This window comes from Bombus vosnesenskii, unplaced genomic scaffold (assembly GCF_011952255.1).
Source record: "Bombus vosnesenskii isolate JDL3184/JDL3185 unplaced genomic scaffold, Bvos_JDL3184-5_v1.1 scf7180000014579, whole genome shotgun sequence".
Classification (NCBI taxonomy): domain Eukaryota; kingdom Metazoa; phylum Arthropoda; class Insecta; order Hymenoptera; family Apidae; genus Bombus; species Bombus vosnesenskii.
This window is the reverse complement of record NW_022883531.1, coordinates 1,555,041-1,577,021: the sequence shown is the minus strand read 5'-3', so window position 1 is coordinate 1,577,021 and position 21,981 is coordinate 1,555,041. Positions and strand designations below refer to the sequence as shown.

The window sequence follows — 21,981 nt, the reverse complement described above, 5'->3', positions numbered from 1 at the left end:
AGTGGCGCCGCGACGCGCCGCGACGCGCCGCGCCGCGTCGTGGCGCGCGCTTATCTTCTCGCACCTCTGTGCCCTCCACCATTTTCCTTTGCACACATCTACGTATGTTCATGTGTTTCTATGTGGCCTGTGCATACGACCGCTACAAAATTCGGCCTGTTCCCTTTCGCTGGCCTCTTTTGTAATTTGCGCAAGCTGGCCACTTTAGCTTCCGGATTATCGTTCGATAAACAAATTCGATAAAACAATTCACAATTTACGTTCGAGTTCGCACGATCTGTTATCTACGATTTTAACTTTCTTTACTTTAATGCAATTTTACTTCTAATTCACTTTTAGTTCAGCATCTTCGTGCTATCAGATTTTCTTCATCACATAAAAGCATATACGTACTACGAGATGATACGAAATTTGATATACTTCAACTTAATTGCACACTACCACACGCTATTTTACCTACATTATTCTAGACTGCCATATACATACGTATGTACTGTAATGTCGACAATAAAAAGTACGCAGCCACTAAATATATAAACTTAATATATATGTATAAGTTTTATTAATTTTTGAGAAAACAAAAAGCTAAAATACTAATTTTTAGATATTCTTTCAAAAATTCTAATCGACGTATCTAATCGATCGTATAGCATAATTTCAAATTCTCAAAGCCTTTCAATTTCAATGCATTACAAACACTGTATTTATATAATAGTTGTTAAAAATTCGATATCGATAGCGTAATACTTTAACTTTAGTTTCGTGGCGTTTTATCCGGTGAACTTTTTTAATTATCATTTTATCGGTCACCTCCAGTTTCCTAGTTATCAGTTTTGCTCAGCGCCCCGTTAAACCTTTCTTTCGTTTATCCGCGTGTCGTCGCAGAAATTTGTGAAACAATCGCAGCTGTGTCAAAGGTAATCCTAATATTCGCAACCCGAAATTCATCGTTCACATCGTTTCTTGTTAACTTATTAAATGTGGCAATAGTTCAATTACAATCGCGCCATCGATCAATTTCCTTGACGTTCCACTATCAAATTTTCAACCCATTTTCTGTACATTGTTTATCGTTACTACGCCTATACGGATCAATAGAACGAAGAGAGTAGTAGAAAATGTTATGAGCAATTTCATTCATTTCATAAATATTTTTCTAACAAAACTTCAAAAATTCAACGTTTATTTCGTCATAGTTTGAAAGTTTTGCGTAAGAATCTGCTTAACTTCAAGAATTGTACGAAAATGAGATAGTATATAATAGTAAATCGCTAATAAATACGGAATTACATATTGAAAACTTTAAGACATATGAAAACACTTTACGCACACACAATGAATAAAATAATCAAATAAAATAACGTAATAATAATATTAAGCAAGATGGATTGCAAATGTTCATGCATTTATAAAGAATTAAATGTAGAAAATATTTATCCGCGATAACTATTGCAGTAAAAATGCTGTTTGTGGGATTCACCTCCAATCACTTCAACTTTATTTGGTAATACAATTTTATTTTAGCAAAAATCCTGCAATTTGCAATAACCGAGTATCGCACCAACTAACATCCGCTCGATGCGTCTCTACTTGCTAATACTGCTGTTGATCGAATGCCCCAACTTCATTTCCGTTTTCCAAGCATCTGCCTGGATTCGCCGCCTTTATCTCGCCTTTATCTCGCCTTGCCCGGTCCAAACAACTATCGGCAGAAGCGTAATGCAATCCGTTCATCTAATTAACGACAGTTGCAGTCGCTTTTACCTCGTATGTGTACATCATCAAGATCACCCTGCTCAGTGGCCTTCGCAAGATTTTAGCCGTATTTGAACAGTGGTTGTTTCTTCAGCGACGTTTAATTTCCCTGGTTAACTTTCTCGTGAATATTTACCTTTTACATCATATCCAGTTGCATCATCGTTATCGGGCGTGCATTCATTTGACAGCTATCGGTAACGTATATACATCGCGCATGCCTATGCACTATGTATTATACGCGGGGGTAACGTCAATTCACATCAGAGACCAGGCCACACACCACGGACAGGATGGCACCCAGATGTCTGCATATCCTTGGTGCGCACCCTCAATAGTCTTAAGTACCCACCAGGGGGCCTTGACATTTTCATAGTTAAGGTCCTTCGGACCAAGCGAATATTTCCCTTTACGTTTATTGTCTACCACGTATTAGCTTAGAAAGTTGGTTTTCTTCACATCTGGTATGTTCCGTTAGCAACTTTCTCGCGAGGGCGGCTAAAACCCTTCCTGGTCCACCAACCGTCTTATTATCCAATCGGAGACGGTGTCTACTGCCCTCACTTCCTTAACCAAAATTGTCATCAACAAATCCGATACGGGATCGTGTCCTTAGACACACCCACCCCTAGCTTTCCTCAGACACAGTATCGTCGGTAAAACTTCACTTATTCTGTATCCTTAGAATAGTCAACATATCTATATCGGTCTCTACCCTTATTAGTCGCGTACTTAATGTATTGTTGTAACTAAATCTTACATAACGTGGTTGGAGCGAATTGTGATTTATGTTAATTCAGTGCGTGTTACATTGTGATTGCTGAATTCATAATAAAGGTTGATTAAAACGAAGTTAATAGTTGTTACGACTCAACTATATTTTATTTTCACCAACCAACCCTAAAAATTACGTGACACGGGCACCGATCATTGAATTTCCTACAGCCGTAAGTAAACAAAGGACCAAAGGATTTCTGTGTTCGATGCATTTCCACCGATTCGCTACGAAACCTCAGTTTCTCTCGTTTTTCGAAACGGTGTCACAAGATAGTTAACAAACATAGTTAATTATTATAATTCTTAATCATAATCAATTAGTTTTCATTCTCATGACAATAAAAGCTTCGAGAGTTTGGAGAGCGTGCAGGGATATAAAATTCCGTTGGGCGGAAACGCGAGGCTCGCCTTTTGAGCGATCGTCTTATCCTTATCGTGATTTGAAATTTGAAGTCCTTCGACAACAGTTTATAGATGGCGAGCCACACTTGATGTATTATTCTCATATGTCGTCGTAAGCTCGAGTTCCGAGTTAAGCGAATAACCCTGTAATTAGTATCTTGTTACTTGCTAGTTAAAAGTTGTTAGCATAAAACGAGATACATACGTGTCTTGTGACACCGTTTCACAATTCACTCCAACCACGTTATGTAAGACTTAGTTACAACAATACATTAAGTGCGCGACTTATAAGGGCAGAGACCGATATAGATATGTTGACTATTCTAAGGATACAGAATAAGTGAAGTTTTACTGACGATACTGTGTCTGAGGAAAGCTAGGGGTGGGTGTGTCTAAGGACACGGTCCCGTATCGGATTTGTTGATGACAATTTTGGTTAAGGAAGTGAGGGCAGTAGACACCGTCTCCGATTGGATAATAAGACGGTTGGTGGACCAGGAAGGGTTTTAGCCGCCCTCGCGAGAAAGTTGCTAACGGAACATACCAGATGTGAAGAAAACCAACTTTCTAAGCTAACACGTGGTAGACAATAAACGTAAAGGGAAATCTAAGACAGGAAATACTCGCTTGGTCCGAAGGACCTTAACTATGAAAATGTCAAGGCCCCCTGGTGGGTACTTAAGACTATTGAGGGTGCGCACCAAGGATATGCAGACATCTGGGTGCCATCCTGTCCGTGGTGTGTGGCCTGGTCTCTGATGTGAATTGACGTTACAGGAACACACGAGAAATCTGCTTTCTCTCACGTACGACGCTTCTCGCTAGCAACATCCTCTCAAGGGCAGCTAGCATCCTTTTTCAACGACCAACACGAATTAGCCAATGAACATTAAGGTACATTTCCCTCACTTTCCGAACCAAAGCTTTTCTCAACGAATCCGATGTCCTCGCATCTTTAGATACATCCCAACACAGTTTTCCTTTGCAGCAGCGTCGTGACGGAAAGTCAGTCTGTTACAGGGAGTCAACACACAACGGTCGTTACACTTACACGGTTCGAGTCGAATAATTACCTAAGCCCTCGACATCTCGTGCAATCATCGTCCGCACTCGTAGCGCATCTCGAATCATAGCTATCCGAGCTCCAACTCGTAACCGCGCATCCGCGAACCGAATATAACCGCGAGTCTTGCATCAAGTGTACTCACCGACATTACAGTGAATAAACATTTATTATTGAACACATCTGAGTTTTTCTTCCGAACCTATCACGACATATCACCTCAATACTTTGTTACATATGAAACCACTCAAAATTCCATGCATGTATAATATATGTCGGAGAGGTGACGGCCATAAGGTTGCGGGCGTTTGATAAATCTTCATTGGAACTGGCCATCGTCGCGGTGTAACAAAGAGACGGTTTGCTAACACGAGTATGGATAGTACAGGCTTGACAATCAACCATGGCGGTTGGACACTCGCGATACTAGTGATATTGGTCTTAGGTTCAATAACGAATCCGCGGCCAACGGGATGATAGATCTACTTGCGCGATACACTAACTCAAGCGTGTAACACTCACGAACCGTAAGGCGTTACTCCTCGTCGATGAGATCGTAAAAAGGAATGCATCTCCGTCCCGATGATGCCACCGAGGAAAACTATGATGGGGTGTGTCTAAGGACGCGAGATCATCGGATTCGTCGAGGACAAAAAAGATAGAAAAAGGTCTGAAAACACCCGACATTTGATACGCAACGCTAACAAATATTAATCTACGCACTCGTATCGAATCAGTACGCAACACTAATGGCGAGAGATCTCAGTGCAACCATTTAAAAGATTGATGAACGATCGCATTTGTACAGCTCATGTAGCTGTATCTAGCGATCCAGGAACAGTTTCCGACAAATACAGTCGGAGGAATTTTGGGTCTTTTGTAAACGCAACTCTACTTAACAAAACGCGATCACTCATTGTCGCAACGCTAACTCTTAAACTGAATTCAATGGAAATTACTATTTATTATATGAAAAAGCTACTTGAAATATTCTGATATTCCAACTTACAATACTATATAATTAATTAAGAACTAACAATTTTACAATTTAATTGTAAACAGTATAAAGCTGGATAAATTTTGATACGTATAATTCTCTAAGAAGTTCTAAAAATTCATAATAAAAATTGCAAAAGACAATCGCAATATCGTAATTCGCAATTCAAGCAAACACGATTATCATTTTATCGCAACTCTGATTCAAACCGTAATCATCCTCTCGCAACACTAAGAAAAAAAACCCCGATTAGCCCAATGGGATGATGAGATGATATATACATTGGCAAAAAAAGCTACTACTACTACTACAAATACTAAAAGCGAGCATAGTGACAAAGTAGAACAAGAATGATTTTCCATGCTCTGGATGACCCAGAGGATAGGGAGCCATTAGTAATTGCCCCCTAGAGTGGCAGTTTAACGGGCCTCTTCGACTTATAGCCTTTTCTTTCTTCGGGCGCGATGCCCGCTGAAACTTAAATCAAAGCTCGAGTCTTTCTAATCGCAAACAAAAAAAAAACTTATAAAGGTAAACTAAAAATGTAAACCGCGGAAGCTGTTTCAAGTGCACATGGACTGACCAACGATCACTTGTCGCTTCCGCGTCCGCGAAATTCGAAAAATCAATAGACAAAACCAGAGGCGAGGGCATGTTCTACTCGTACCAGTTTCACCGTAGATTTTTCAAATCAGATTTCCAGAAACAGGTTAATCACACGAAAGCGCGCCTACCCGTCCAGAGACTGTGCCAACCTGCCCAACCCTACCTACTTATAATTAACAGGCACACCAGAAAGTATACTACCTGTCCTACCTAGCTCTATATTTAAAAAATGGCAAAACAGGCACACCAACACAATCGCTCCACGGGCGCAAAGGTCCTACAATAGAGAGGACGTCCTGGGACGCCTCCGACACCCGAACTTAACAAACAGCATGCCCACTCTAAGGTACCATTTTCCTGAAATCGACTGACGAAGGCTAGTGACCATTGCGCAAAACGCGATAAAACACGTCTAAAGAAATTATCTCGTTAGAATAAATGTAAGTTGACTTGGAATTATTATTGTAACTGACAGAAATGTTAACACTGCGGTTATACTTAGTCGCGTACGTGATATTGTCACAAATTCTGATTTTATTGATACATACATTGAATTAATATATGTCTCAACATTTTTATTACTCCAAGTTGTAACGAATGAAAAAACGACGCAATTCCATAGCCTAACCACACACACACACACACACACACACACACACACACACACACGTAATGTGGAATATTTGTCGTGCACGATACGATAACACATCGTCAATCGCTGAGAAATTTTTGCATTAATTATGGTCATCGTGCCCAATGTCTTTCTCCCATCCAAGTAACACCTGGGCACGTGAGCGAGGCCCTGACAATGGGCACGGAAAGGGTTAAATCCGAAAATCCTGATCTAAAAATATGATTAGCTTGTCTAATTTGTATTTAACGGACTAACATTTTCCGATTTTATATTTTATTACTTAGTTTCAGATTATAATAACTCTACTTTATTAATTTAATAAATGACTGAAATTTTAATATTACAAAAAAAGTAGCATTAATTGAAGGATAAGACTCGATGTTTAAATGGTTAAATCGAAATGTATTACTAAGATAGAAATAATCTCAGGCGATCTCTTCGTCAAAGCATTTTTTCGAAAATGCAGAAGCAGCGTTCAAAATTATTGCCTCGAGTCAAAAATCTGCCTGCCGCGAAGTTTCTTCTTGCGCATAAAACTTTACGCATTCTTGTACGATAAAAGAAAAAAATGAATTTTAACTCATATTTTAAACTCTATCTGAAGTCGAATAAACGAATGTGACTTAATATTGTCACAAAAGAGAAAATTAAATTCAACGTTATTTATTGTATCGTGTATTGCCTGTATCGTCATTACCATTGAGCGATAATTGCAGCTTTCATAGCAACGAAATCGGAGGGTATCCGATATCCCCACTACAAAATGCTCAAACAAGATCATTTCGATATCTCTTGTTTATACTGAAATTCACTGCTTAAGATCGACTATACTTGTGTCATACAGATATATTCGTGTAGATATTTGCCTTTTGCAAATATTCTCACTCAATACTAATATACATATTTACAAGTACCACGAATTTATTCTCAAATGTGGATGCTTAAATCAACTATTAAAAAACTAATTATTATAATCACGATGTGCAAGAAGACCTATCCTAAACTAATATATTTGAAAAAGGAATGTTACTACTCACGGGTATAAAAAATACCAGCGATCACTATACTCGCAAAAATTTCTACGTAATACAACCAGTCACTCGTGCTGATTCGGACCTTCCATCCTACGACATGATTGAGTGACCGGAGGAACAGAAATGCATGCCACTCACCATTCGAAGCGGAGAACCAGAGGACGTTACCATGGATGCTGTGCTATCCCAGCGAATATCATCAGGGAGACTAACATCAGACAGGAACCGTTGAAAATCCAACAGTGGAAATAGAGGTTCTGAAGAGCCTGTTACAAAACAAAACACGATGAGTGGTTGCTGATTATTTGAAAAGTTGAAGATAATGAAAAATGGAAGTTCATTAAATTCGTAATTTTACTAATAATAAAGATTGAAATTCTAATAAATATCGAATGAATATATAAACTGAAACTCCAAAATAAAAGTTTCGAATCTACGCATTAAGAATTTAATGATTTCTAAAATATGTTAGACGTTTGTTTTATAATTCCATGTTGAAATTTTTATTTTCTAATTAACAATGATTCGAACAAAATATAGAAAATTGAACAAATTGAAATACTATACGTAAAACTACTTACGTTCTTGAGTTCCTGGAGAGACCCCATCCTCTTGAGAGATGCACTGACTCTAATACCGAAAACCAGTGTTCAAAAAGAACACATATATATGTCGGAGATGAAAGGACATCGAAGCTTCCCCTTTGGAACTTCAAGATAATCCCCTAACATTGCAATCTAGAGTCTACTATAGCTGTAATTAAACAATCGTAGTTATTCAATCCGATTGTAATTGTTCGAGATTAGTGACAGTGAGCTTTGGCTGGAGGCGACAGTCTGTCGCCCAACGTAGCCGCGGTCAACGGGACGGGCGCGTCGTCTAACAAAGGTGTGGAGTGATATTATGACCCTCATTAAAGGAAATACCCATAGAGGTACCTGACAGTAAAACATTCTAACGGTTCCTTCGGACAATGAATACCAGATGTTGAGGCACTTACACAGTACAAGTTCAGTTAGCCCGAGGACCCACTATAAAACCTGGGGTTTTCTGGTAATTAAGATTTTTCAAATGGACAGGCAGTCCTTGTCCCAAATTGACCAATTGACAGCAACGTCAATTTCCCTCACTTTCGGAACAAGGGCTATACTCGACGAATCCGATGATCTCGTGTCCTTAGACACACCCCATCGTGGTTTTCCTCGGTGGCATCATTGGGACCAAATTGGGATCAAATTCATTCTTTCTTGCGATCTCATCGACGAAGAGGGTAGCGCCTTACGACCTGGGAGTATTACACGTCTGAGTCCGTTTGTGTGCGCGAGATATCTATTATTCCGTTGACCGTGGATTCGTTACCGAACCTAAGACCATTGTCACTAGCGCCGCGAGTGTGTGACCACCGTCACTTTGCGTCAACTTTATACTCTCTCTATTTGTATCAATAAAAGTCCCTTCCGTGCTGTAAGAAGATGGATAACTTCAATGACGGATCATCACCTATCTCAAGCCCTCACCGCGATAACGACTCGAGTCCGGACTCCGATCTCGACTCGACATCAGAAGTGGGATCCGAACATATGTTGTCGGTGCGGGATCATAAGAGCATCGTGCGTAAACTAATCCGGTCGCTAACGAAGAAGAAGGAACACAGGGTAACAAAGATATCGTTACCGCGTTTTAACCCCGAAGCCGCGGATGCCAACGGTGCTCCGCCGTTGGTCTACTTATGAAAGACAACCCCCTGAAAAACATCGCGCTATATTCTGCTTTGAACCGCGCCCTAGAGGGTCCGGCAGCGTATTGGCTTACGCGAATAATGGATGACGAAGAGATCACATGGCCAGCTTTTAAGGAACAATTCATCGCGCACTTCGGTGGCCAAGAGACAGCAGCCTCATCGTTAATCAAGGTATCCAAGGAACTACAGCGGAAGAACGAATCATCAGGGGCGTACGGAAACCGTCTTATTTCCCTCCTGTATTCGAAGTGGCGAAATTCAACAATGGAGGAAGTAGCTACCTCCACCGTTCTCTATCTAATGGGCTCGCGCGATCGACGCTTTAGACGACTAGCACTCACGAGTGATATCAAGTCGGTGAAACAATTCCAAAAAGAAATGAAGCCTTTCCTCTACGAGAAGAGGCGGACGTCCTCGCCACGGAGGTAATCATCGGGCTCCGGAAATAAACGAAGCAGGTCACCCGCCCTTCGGGACAAGTGCCGCCACTGCATCGTGCCACAAGCCGGAACACATCGCGCCTCATTGCTCGTTGCTGCGAGAAGGAAAACATCGTTCCGACGACAAGCATCGTGTCGATGCCTGCGTGGTGAAAGCCCCAACCGGTAGATTAAGCCAGCGAGGTGGGTTGTTCCCATTCTATTTCGATTCTGGAGTCGAATGTTCGTTAATTAAAGAGTCCGCAGCCTCGAAATTTTCCGATAGTACTGGAGGAGTACTGGAGGAATAGGAAATACGTGTATTAAAAGTACATCTGAAATTTTGTCCACCGTATATATTAACGATTTTACATTGGAGATAACTTTTCACGTCCTTGCGGATGGCAACTTAAAATACGATATCATGGTTGGTCGTGAAATTTTAAGCCAAGGTTTTGACGTAAACATTACACGAAACAGCGTTGATATTTGCAAGACCAAGATGGTCAACGTCTGTAGTAAGGTCGCGGAGGATGCGGTCGACATTAACGAGGTTGACACTGACGTGATTGGTGACGATAAAGATCGACTGATTTCTGTTCCTTTAAAATTTCAAAGAATCATTCATTACGTTACTTTGAAATATTTGAGCCTAACTGCGCGCCACCTTTATGAAAAACGTTGCAAGTATATGACGTTAACTGTAGAAATTCACATAATATAGCTAAAAAATTTGAATTCGATAAGCGAATGTTACGATACCTCTCGAAATAAGTTAAAGCTATTGTTATTAAGATTTCTATGTTTCAAACCCTGTCTACACGAAGCTATCGTTAGATTATCAAAAATTCTATATCACGGATTACATTGAAAGGATGAGATAATCCGTTAAAAATTCGTTTGAAATAAGAGAATGATTTCATACATACGTCTTAGTATTCCAAATAATTAAGAAATTATCTATTATGAAACATATATCAAATATATTTTCAAATAAATATTCACGTTGAAATAAAAAGACAATAGAATCGTTCATACACCACTGTCTTAGTTAATATAAATTAAATGTTACAAAATTTCCATGAGAATTCGTCGTTGTCGATCGTCGATGATCAAAGTCACTTTCAGCAAGTAAAATGGACCCCTGAAAATTCGGTTATTTTTTATAACTCGCAAGCTATAAGGATACACACATTTTGTACAAGTTGCACTCTGTATAATAGGTTGTATTTTATTCGGTACCTAACTGTCCTCGATGTCTTATGTTGTGGAGCGTCGTATTCCCCGCGAAAACTTCTCTTGCTACGTAGCCTTTAGGCCGTGGACACCTTTCTGCACTGCATGCAATGTCTATCCTGTTTTTAGTCAATGGTGGTACTATATGCTGAATCGATAATATTACATGTTTTTTTTTTATTTATTTATTAAAATTACAATCAATTCTCGCGTTGAGAATTTTCAGTAATAATATTACATGTAACATGAAAATAGTAACGGGTACGAGTAATCCTCAAATGTGGGACACGAAACAGCATTGTATGTCACGTCTATTTTGTACCTCGTTTGTGACCATATCTAGCCACCGTACCGCCATCTAAGTAAAAGATGAACTTCACGTTACAGTATCGACACAAAGATACAATGTGTGCATCATACTTCACAATGGCCTTCTTATACATACACGGAATCTAGTAGAGTTGTATACGTTCGACTATTTCGTAGTATACATCATCTGGTGTCGCGTCATTATTTAAAAAAAAAAAAGAATGGAGAATGTAGGGAAGATCATCATAGTATGGGGCAGAAAAAGAATCGAAATTCCAGACGTGAACCTGGATGATACCGTTCGCGGTCTGAAAGAACGAATATACAAGGAAACTAACATCCTTCCGGAACGTCAAAAACTTTTGAACCTTCGAACCAAAGGTTATGTTTTGAACTGTTTTCATGACATTCCTTTCCTTCAGTTTCCTCTACATAAAATCACATGTATCACTCGAGATTCGTTGTTAATTTTCAAATAAAATTCGTTCAAACGATTTCTGCTTTGATTTAAAATTATGTCATATTATGTTAGATTTGACATGTTTAACTGTACGTCGTTTAAAACTCCATCAAGTGTCTATAGAATCTTTCTTTTCACCAGACAAAGCATGTCAAGATGAGGAGATCCTAAGGAACTTGGGCATGAAGCCTGGATTCAAGCTAATGTTGATGGGATCTCGTGAAGAGGACATTGCTAAAGTGTGTCACGCGCCAAAAGACTTACCTGATGTAATTAATGACTTTAAGACTGAAGAGGAAGAGATAGAGATAGAGAATGTTAAGCTGTGCTTGTTTCAAATCCAATGTAGAATCGGTTTGTACAGGTTTGTAGAATTAAATCCATTCAGAGAAGGAAAGAAACTACTGGTGCTCGATATAGACTACACCATTTTCGATCCCAAATCAACAGCGGAAAGTGGTGTGGAATTGATGCGTCCCTTCCTACATCAATTTTTAACCCTGGCTTATCTAAATTATGACATAGTAATTTGGTCAGCAACTAGTATGAAATGGATTAATGAAAAAATGAAAGTGCTCGGTGTTTCCAGCAATCCTTATTACAAAATAGCATGTCATCTTGACTCGAATGCTATGATCAATGTTCACACATCAAAATATGGTACTATCACAGCAAAACCGCTTGCTATCATTTGGGGAAAATACAAGCAGTTCTCTGCAAAAAACACAATCATGTTCGACGATATCAGAAGGAACTTTATTATGAATCCACAATCGGGATTAAAGATAAAGCCATTCAGACACGCACACATCACCAGAAGAAAAGATAGGGAATTATTAAAGTTATCTCAATATCTAAAATTAATAGCTAAAGTAGATGATTTTCAGACACTTAATCACAGAAAATGGCAAGAATATATAATCGACAAAACCAAAGAAGAGAAGAAAACTAAGGAAGGAAATGAAGGCAGAACAGAGTAATCGAACTTTTTTTTTCTTTTTTTAAGAATGTTAAATGCTTGTCAAATCTTACGAATTTTTTCATTACAAAAAAGGATACATTTCAACTATTTCAATTAAAACCTATCAACCAACCCGCGAGTTCATAGGCAATGATCTAAATTTGTTCAGAAGATGAACACAGCATATAGGAAAGATATCTTTTAAATATTCTTCCATGAAAAATATACGTTGATACTTTGATTAATCGTTAATTGCATATTTTCACACGCTTCTTTGTATTTATGATGTACTTATCAGTTATTGTGAAACATATATAAAATATGTAATCACAGATTATCAAAATAAATCTTGTGTATTTCAAACAGTGAAACTTTTACTTTCCTTTCTAATACAACAGATATTAGTAAAGATACTAAAAATGATTCAAAGTAGCGAAATTTTTTATATAACGCTTTCAGAATCTATTTAAGTAATTTAACATCTCGTACTATATTATTAAATTATAAAAGAGCATTGGATTTTATAAGCTTGCATCGATTATTGGAAATTCTTATCAGCTGAAATTTTCGAAACATAATATAACGTTACATATATAGACAAGTAAGTATATATAATTAATATCCTATCCAATCGCCATCTACTCTGATCGAAAATATAGTCGACGAAACCAGTCTATTGTCAGTTTCATATAGTCTCATGTACGAGCAAAATGGCGAAGTGTCCGTTATAGGCGGACTTTTGTTCAGGGAGTTGGCATTCCACATGCTGCGTAGAAATTGTTGTACAGTAAGAAAGTCGGAAGCATGGAATTGTTCCGTACCGACACGCATTTCATTTTTGTGAAAGAGAGGCACAGCCTATGGTGTGACAAGTACACCGGAGAGTTTTCCGCTAAATCGGGTGGGTACATGGTTCTCATTTGACAGGAGCGTATATACATACATTCCTGTCAAGTGTACGATACACGTTACGATTCTCGGTTCACTGTTCTTATTCAAAACACCTTTCATTCTCCACGAAGCTTAATCGAACTGATTTCCCATAATTCTCATTTATGAATTCAATTTCGTAACAGTACTTGATGAAATGGGAGTTTTATATTGGACCATAATTAAATTAACGTTATTGAAATAATGCAAAGCGATAGAAAGCCTTAAAGACCTTAAAGACTGTTCTGCGCATGAGATTTTACAATAACAACAAATTATGATTTATATAAACATCTGGAAGTCATGGTTTAATTAATGCAATTAAATGCAACATAATAATGCATTATAATATTATGTTTTAAGCCAAGTATCTCTTTGCATTGATACTTTTATGAAATTTTACCAGTTGTAAATTATTTGCAGATTGGGAATGGGCATCTCCAAAAGATTTGGAATGTCTTGGAATATTTTATGGAATTGTAGGGAAAATAGAACAACCATGCGTATTGGAACCTCGTTTAATGTTGATCAAAGAAGTTTCACCAGCTGGAGAGTTATATGGAGGTCATATTATATATAAGGTCAAATCAATTGCATTTTTGCATCTTGGCAGTGAAAATAATGATATTGGACTTCTGCCATGTAAGAAGCATCAGAATTTGCCAAAGAAAAAAAGTCAAGGTGGCCTGTTTGATGTGCCACAGAAGGCAGCCTTTGCCAAAACATGGGGAACTATTAAAAGTGCTACAAACACAATAAAAAATACTACTCAACACGCAGCTGCACTTGCAACATCTCAAGTAGGTTTCCTTATGGGTAACTAGAAATAAAGAAATCATTTATACAAAGGAAGATGATTTTGCATTGACAAGAATGTTTGCAGGTAAAATCCACAGTAAGTAAACGAAGCATTGTTAAAGACAAGGAGAGATTTGAGAAGAGAATCCTGGAGGAGTTAAATAAAATTTTTACCGAAACCGACTCCTTTTATTTCTGTCAAACTGGTGATATCACAAATAGCTTGCAGAGGCTTTGTGTCACAGACTCACAGTGGAATGAGGAACAACAGAATAAACCACTTTGGCAAAGAGTGGATGATAGATTTTTTTGGAATAAACACATGTTACAGGATATAATTAATTTAAAAGTTAGGATTCTTTTAAATTTAATTGGTTTTTGTTACATATTTATTATTAAGAAAATATTTCATTTTTGTAGACAGACAAAGCAAACTCATGGATATTACCAGTTATTCAGGGATATGTGCAAATAGAGAAGTGTAAAGTAGAAGTGGGCATCGATGAACAGCCACACCATGAAACTTTCAATTTGGCAATAATATCGAGGAGAAGTAGATTTCGTGCAGGAACGAGGTAGTTATATATTTTTCTTATTTCTTATTATTCCAATGAGTAAATTATTTGGAAAAATCTTATCTTTTTACCATTATAAAGATATAAGCGACGTGGTGTGGACGATGAAGGAAAATGCGCAAACTATGTAGAAACAGAGCAATTAGTTTGGTACCATGATCACCAAGTATCCTTTGTCCAAGTACGAGGCAGTGTACCTGTATACTGGTCTCAACCTGGCTATAAATACAAGCCTCCACCACGAATAGATAGAGGTAACTAGCAAGAAATTTCATCTAAATGTTAACAATAATAATTTTCAATCCTCTAGATGAAGCAGAAACGCAGATTGCGTTCGAGAAACACTTTACTGAAGAACTAGGGTTGTACGGTCCAATTTGTATCATGAATCTTGTAGAACAAACTGGCAAGGAGAAGATAATTTGGGAAGCCTATAGCAACCATGTACTAAATTATAATCATCCAGATATAACATATACAACTTTCGATTTTCATGAATATTGGTAAGCAGTTAGAAAGATTTGAGCTAGTGAATTATTAAAAATCATCGCTGATGTTTTTTTCTTTTATATCTAACACAGTCGAGGGATGCATTTTGAAAATGTGTCTATTCTGGTCAGTGCATTAGCTGCGGTATTGTCAGACATAGGGTACTGTTGGCGCGACAAGCAAGGCACAATATGCATGCAGAAAGGAGTGTTTCGGGTGAATTGCATAGATTGTTTAGATAGAACGAATGTGGTGCAAACTGCTTTAGGTAAAGCTGTAATGGAAATGCAGTTTTCAAAGCTAGGACTAATACCGCCGGACGGAACGTTACCGACAAATATCCGACAAACGTTTCAGTTGCTTTGGGCGAATAATGGCGACATTATCAGTAAACAATATGCCGGTACAAACGCCCTCAAGGTTCGTACCTCACGTAGAAAACACGTTGATTTTACTCTAACCATTACGAATTAACCATAAGCAAAATCTAAAGATGGTTGAACTTCTATGATAGTAGTTTATTTTATTACTTATAGGGAGATTACACAAGAACAGGGGAAAGAAAGTTTACCGGTTTAATGAAAGATGGCATGAATTCTGCGAACAGGTACAATTGGATCAGAATTATGACATACTACTCGTCACATTGCAATAGAATACCATTTTCATTCACATATCCTACACGATACATCATTTTGCGATTATCGTCCATTATTCAAGATATCTCGCGAACATACAAGCTGTTAGGTGTTGTAATTTCTTAGAACGAATAAAGTCTTACAGGCTATTACTATCGTCGTTAGATATCAATAATACTTAATGTCTTCTTTCTTTCTTTCTTTATTTTTTCTTTTTTTTTTTTTTCTTTAAGCCAAATCATCGCTTAAGTATTGACATATCTTATACGTACATACGATCCTTGACACTATCCTTTCATTTTCCCATAGATATTTTCAGCAACACTTTATGGATGACATGCGTCAAGCGGCGATAGATACCTTGCTAGGGAACCCTATCGATGTTAATCAACTGAACACCGATTGGTCGCACTATTTAGACATCCTTGACAATTGCTGCCTTGAGCTAATACCCGTGAAACCACCAAACATAGAGCTTCAACTTGCTACTTATCCTGACATTCTCTATGCCAGTGCTATGTATGATTTGGCAAGGTTCGTTCTTGGCTTTGGGTTGAAAGTTTTTCGCTCGAGCAATAAATAAAGTGTGTTATTTTGAAAACAATAAACCAGTTGTTGCTTTATAAAAAAGACGATACAAGACGATATTTTAAACTCGAACTGTGACTCCATACGTTATAATCAGTTTGACGTTACGTTGAATTTTCTTTTTTTTTTTTTGCATGGTGGGTTGCTTTTCAGTTTATCTTAATAACCCTGAGTGGAACTCCTGCTCCCTTTATGACAGTGTCCTATCATCATTTTTTATTTCAATTCTGTTTTACTTTTTTATGTAGCTTTAAAGCAAGTGTTTAGGAGACCCGTGTACTTCCAGATACTATTTAAATCGCTTCAAGGATGTCTATAGGCAGGCCACGATCGATATGATGTTAGGAAACTCGGTGAACGAAGAAGTATTTCAAGAGCGTACAGAAGAAGAAGATAATGCTGCTACAGCGATTCATGTAAAATTGCTGATAGAGGATTGCAAGAAGCTACTTATACCCGATCCAGAAGTTATTTTAGGCAGTTGGGGTCTCATAGACGCTGACCCTGTGTATGTTAGATGTTCAGCTTTCTATTTGTTCCTTCTTTTTTCTTTCTTTTTCATTTTTATAATACATAAGGATTGTTTTCTCTTATAATTTATTCCATTTTAACAGAACTGGTGACTTAACAGAGACAGAAATGGACACTATTCTAATATTAACACGGGATAGTTATTATGTAGCTGATTATGACGATCAAATCGACAAAGTCACAAATTACCAAAGAGTTCCACTCGAAGACATTATACTGATCGAGTTTGGCCAGCCAGAGAGCACTGTCTCCCTTTTTAAAAATAAGCATTTCCACTGCATTAGAATAAATTACAAAATGGCCAACGAGTACGGTTACTTTCACATGTTCCGCAGTACAAATTTACGATTTTTCAATAACATGGCTGTTGTTATAAAGACAGAGGAAGAAAGTATAGGTAGGATATAATTTCAAATATGATCTATCATATTCATATCTGGATCTATGACAATTAATTTTGGCTACTACGTTAATTCGTATATTTCAGAGTCTTTAAGATCAATTTGCGAGGCTATCTCTGTGGCGATGGAGATAGCCGGTTTACCAAAGATTCCTATAGCAATGAACGTCACGTTAGATAGACGAAAGAGTAAAATAGTGAATAACAGGGGAACCACGGGTCTACTGGACATTTCGTCATTCCCAGAATTGACTAGAAATGTTTCAGAGACACAGTTACTAGCTCTTAAAAGCGCAGGTACGTTCCTAACAAAAGAATCTGGCTTTCGAACAATTAATAATTGTTAGTTAAACTAGATCAGATTTCATTTATAAATATATATTTAAAGTAAACGTTGAAGTAATAACTAGCAATAATTGCAAAATGCGTTATGTAATTGTAGGAACGAAAGCTTTAAGCAACATGACGGAGCAATTTAGCAAACTAAATAAGTTAAGTCATAGCTTTAGCGCTAGGAAACCAATTGACATAGCAAGAAGCATAGGTAGAAGGTCTGAAGCACCTCTGAAACCGACATTCACCGTTGGGGGTAGAGACATCTCAGGCAATGCGCAAGGGAAACGTAGCAGTGGCAGTAGCAGTAGTGACGACGAGGACATTGACGTTCCTCCTGTTCCTTTCGAAAAGCCAGAAAATTTCAGTCACAATAAGAATCTAATGGAGGCGTATACTCCATCTATTGGTATCATAATGGGTGTTAAAAACACGGACGTAGTGGAACCTCGTGAGAATAATGAAGACCAAGATTTTTCTATACGACCTAATAAATTCTCTGAACAGACTTCCGATAAGGAAGTCTTACGCGTGCCAGAATCTGGCTCTGGTACTAGTACTCTTAGTGCTTCTCCTCAAAAGACGCCTGAAATAACTATACAAAATGTAACTGAGGACAAAGAAAGGATGCTGCCACCATTAACATTGAATCTGTCCAAAAACATCAGTCATTCGACTGGAGAGGTTGATAGTAAGCTGACACTCAGCAATATAAATGGAAGCAAATTGCAGACTGAGAATAGATTGCAGGATAAGAAAAGGTCCACATCTGAGCAAGATTTAAGTCTAAATATTACATCTTCTCAGAGTGAGTCTGCTTTGAAGTCAATGAAGACTAACATAATAAATGTAGCGAGTCCTGTGGCATCTACTTCCAAAGATATCTTGTCACCTTTCTCAAAATTCGCTAAAGGTGTGCAGACTTTAGGGGCAAATTTGGATCCTAGAAAGCTAAAGACAGGACAGGTAGGATTACAGAGAAATCTCTCAGATCATCACGTAGAACAGCAACGAAAATTGCAAGAGAGATGGGGTTCATGTCAATCCAAGCTAATAGCTTTATAACTTTTCGAACATAGTTCGAAGTCTGAATGTCTAGTAGCGAGTAAACAATTAAAATCCACATAATTTAGAGACACTTTTGCATAAAGGATTTTTAAATAATCATTTTGTTATTTGTTAGCATCTTTTAATTCAGAGAATCGGTTCGAACATCTCGGTGCGCGTGTCTGAATATTTTCCATCATTTCTTAAACCTCAATTATTGCCATCCTGCTAATAAAAGCTTCGTGCAAAAGAAACATGAGACGATTAATCGATAAGATACTCTCTATATATTCTTACGCGTGGAGAAACTCACAAATTACTTTCCAGAGTACAATGTGGTCAATATTTAATCTGCATCAAATCTATTTGTGCGTATCTACTTACAAACAAATTTTCTATTACTCTACATCGATGAAAGCCTACACGAACTGATTGTTACCTATTTTCAATATGCTTCCGGCGTATTTATACGAAATTTTCATCGCGATAGCCTTTTTATGGATTTTACCAAACGACTCCTAGTATTGCATTTAGACATTAGAGATTGTGAATTTATCAAAAAAAAAAAAAAAAAAAGGAAAAGGAAAAGAAAAAAGAAGAAGAAAAAAGGAAAAGACACGTACGTGCTTATACAATGAAATTTAATCCCAGCATTCTTTGAAGCCTTAACGCCTGCTGCATAAACAAATTTTTTAATGGTTTTATTTATTTGTAATATATGTCGTAGACTTTCCGTTTTCTAAATTTCTGGAGCCACGTGTGCAAACGACGTTTGTGTGATGACTTGTAAACATTCGTAAACCGAAAATCTGTTTATGCAGTAAGTTAAATGAAGAAGCTTTGTAGTCAATTATGTACATATATACGAAAAATTACTTAACATTAGCAGTTTAATGAAACAACGTTGTGATTGCTGATTAAAATGTAACAGCAAGATGAATTTGGGAAAGACGTTTTGATGTGCAAAAACCTAGTAATTATTAATTATTATAAAGTCTAGACGTAGACATTCGACGATAACAGTGGGTAAACTCTTACAATTCCAAATATGATTAAGTTCAAGAATTATTTTGGATATAGAAAGGAAAGGAAAAAGTGCTTTGTTGGCGATCCATTTTTTTCTGTATATAATTTCATAACAATTGAAACATACAAGTCGTTCCAGAAAAAAGGAACAATCATAGTATTCATATACATGCACATTTGCAGTATTATGTATATTACATTTAATAAATAATAGGAAGGAGAGTTGCATATATATATATGGATATCCATATGGATATGTAGACGATAAAGCAAAAGCAGGTACACGTTGTTATTTAATACTAATCTATGTACGATGATTTATATATATATATACAGGGTGGTTGGTAACTGGTAGTACAAGTGGAAAGGGGGTGATTCTAGGCGAAAAAAGAAGTCGAAAATATAGAATAAAAAAAATTTTTTTTTTTAATTTTTCCATAGAGACAACGATTTACAGTGAGATCCGTTATAACGTACCGCATGCGTACCGAGCGAAAATTCACAGTCGATTTTCTCGAAAACAAAGCCTCAAACGAAAAATTTTTATTCTATATTTTCGACTTCTTTTTTCGCGTAGAATCACCCCCTTTCCGCTTGTACCAACAGTTACCAACCACCCTGTATATATATAATATATGTATATATAGACCAAATAACACGAGTTACAAATCTAGGTGGCTATTTCCTTGTGTGTACATACGAATAATTCAATTTAGTGTAATAATATTCTGTAAACATGTATTCATAGTTGCACTGACACGTTAGTAGAAGTATTACAAGGTAAGAGTTTTTTTAGTGAATGTTTTTTCCCAACTGCAAACGGATAGTCTGTGATATATAATCTAGCAGAATGAACACAGCCTAAAATGATTAGAAGAAAGAAAGGAAAAAGGGAAAGAAAAGAAAAACAAAAAGAAAATCGTGAAAATATAAGGATGTGTCGATTCTGTAGATTCTTTAGAGATGCTTTAAAACGAATATAAAAGACAAAACTGTTTTCACTTGTTCTAACAAAATTCAATACACGAATCTTATTCTGATTTATTAATTCTATGTATATATACATAGACCAGCTTATTTTTAATATAATTTTAACGATCCACGAGATATTTATTTATCGATACAGTATTAGAAAGAAAAGAATTACTGATGGAAATGGAAAATTTATATATTTTTTCCCTTTTTCGTATTAATACGTATATACCTATGGTCCAATTGAAATTAGACATTCAAATATTGTAATATAATATATTATTATCTGTATTTTTATGACAGGACATTACAAACAATCATGACAAAACAACGCACGAAGATATTTATATAGCCTGTAGAGGCTTAAATTGCCTTATGTATATGTAATACATACATATAAACGTATACAGAATATTTTGTTTGACTAAAAAGGGTAGAATGTCTCACGAAGGATTAAAGTTATCAAAAAATTGCTTCAGCAAAAATGGGCATTCTATGGTGCAAATTACATTTTTGCATGTGGACTAGTGGAGTAGTTCATTATTTTAAATGGAACCGTGTATTTCATAATATATTAATCGATCCATCTCGGAATTTCCTATAAGAATAGTATTAGCTTACTTACATTGGAAAACTATTAATTTATAAGATGTTTATGGATGTTGACTTTAATTTGTAAAAATTAACGTATGAGAGACAAGGAGAAACAAAATACCTTTTTATAAGGAATGTCGAGATTAATGTATTATTAAAAAATATATAGTTCCATTTAAAACAGTGAAGTTGACTTTAAAATCTTCCGTATTACTCGATGTGCAAAAGATAATCTAGACCACATGCTGTCCCCCCTTCGAAGCAAGTAACCTTTGTCAAAACATTTTTTTGATAACTTTAACCTCTCGTGAGATATTCTACCATTTTCGGTTAAACGAAACAGCCTGTATGTGTGTGCGTGTATGTGATACAGCAAACACCATAGCAATTGTAGGAAAAATGTTATAATAAAATATAAATAACTCGAATTAACGCCTTTTTATTCCACTTAAAGTGAAACTCTTTTAAGTATTAAAAAAATATTTTTCTAAATATATTATGATTTGTTAAGCTGTAATTTTCGTTTAAACTCTGTTCTTAATATAAAGGGAAAATTAAAAAAAAATCATTCAGCAATTAAATTATTAGGTCACGGACAATAGCCATGTATACTCAATATCTTATTCCACGTCGAATGAAATAATTTTTCTATTTAAAATAAAACAA

General features: G+C 36.8%; 2 protein-coding genes across 3 annotated transcripts; both read left to right on the top strand.

Moving 5' to 3' along the window:
* Positions 1-11,008: 11,008 nt before the first annotated feature.
* On the top strand, positions 11,009-12,750 carry LOC117240144 (ubiquitin-like domain-containing CTD phosphatase 1). Its single transcript, XM_033506027.1, has 2 exons — positions 11,009-11,354; positions 11,575-12,750. The coding sequence occupies exons 1-2, from the start codon at positions 11,195-11,197 to the stop codon at positions 12,411-12,413; spliced, it is 999 nt and encodes a 332-aa protein (XP_033361918.1). The 5' UTR covers positions 11,009-11,194; the 3' UTR covers positions 12,414-12,750.
* Positions 12,751-13,063: 313 nt separating this feature from the next.
* On the top strand, positions 13,064-19,296 carry LOC117240142 (phosphatidylinositide phosphatase SAC2). 2 transcript variants are annotated; one of them, XM_033506022.1, is made up of 13 exons: positions 13,064-13,295; positions 13,748-14,124; positions 14,208-14,471; positions 14,543-14,697; positions 14,779-14,951; positions 15,008-15,200; positions 15,279-15,606; positions 15,723-15,793; positions 16,134-16,358; positions 16,699-16,920; positions 17,027-17,340; positions 17,431-17,640; positions 17,786-19,296. In XM_033506022.1, the coding sequence occupies exons 1-13, from the start codon at positions 13,199-13,201 to the stop codon at positions 18,739-18,741; spliced, it is 3,585 nt and encodes a 1,194-aa protein (XP_033361913.1). In that variant the 5' UTR covers positions 13,064-13,198; the 3' UTR covers positions 18,742-19,296. The 2 variants fall into 2 exon arrangements, with proteins under 2 accessions (XP_033361913.1, XP_033361914.1); XM_033506023.1 differs by lacking the exon at positions 16,134-16,358 and having other exon boundaries at positions 13,065-13,295.
* The last annotated feature ends 2,685 nt before the right edge of the window (positions 19,297-21,981 follow it).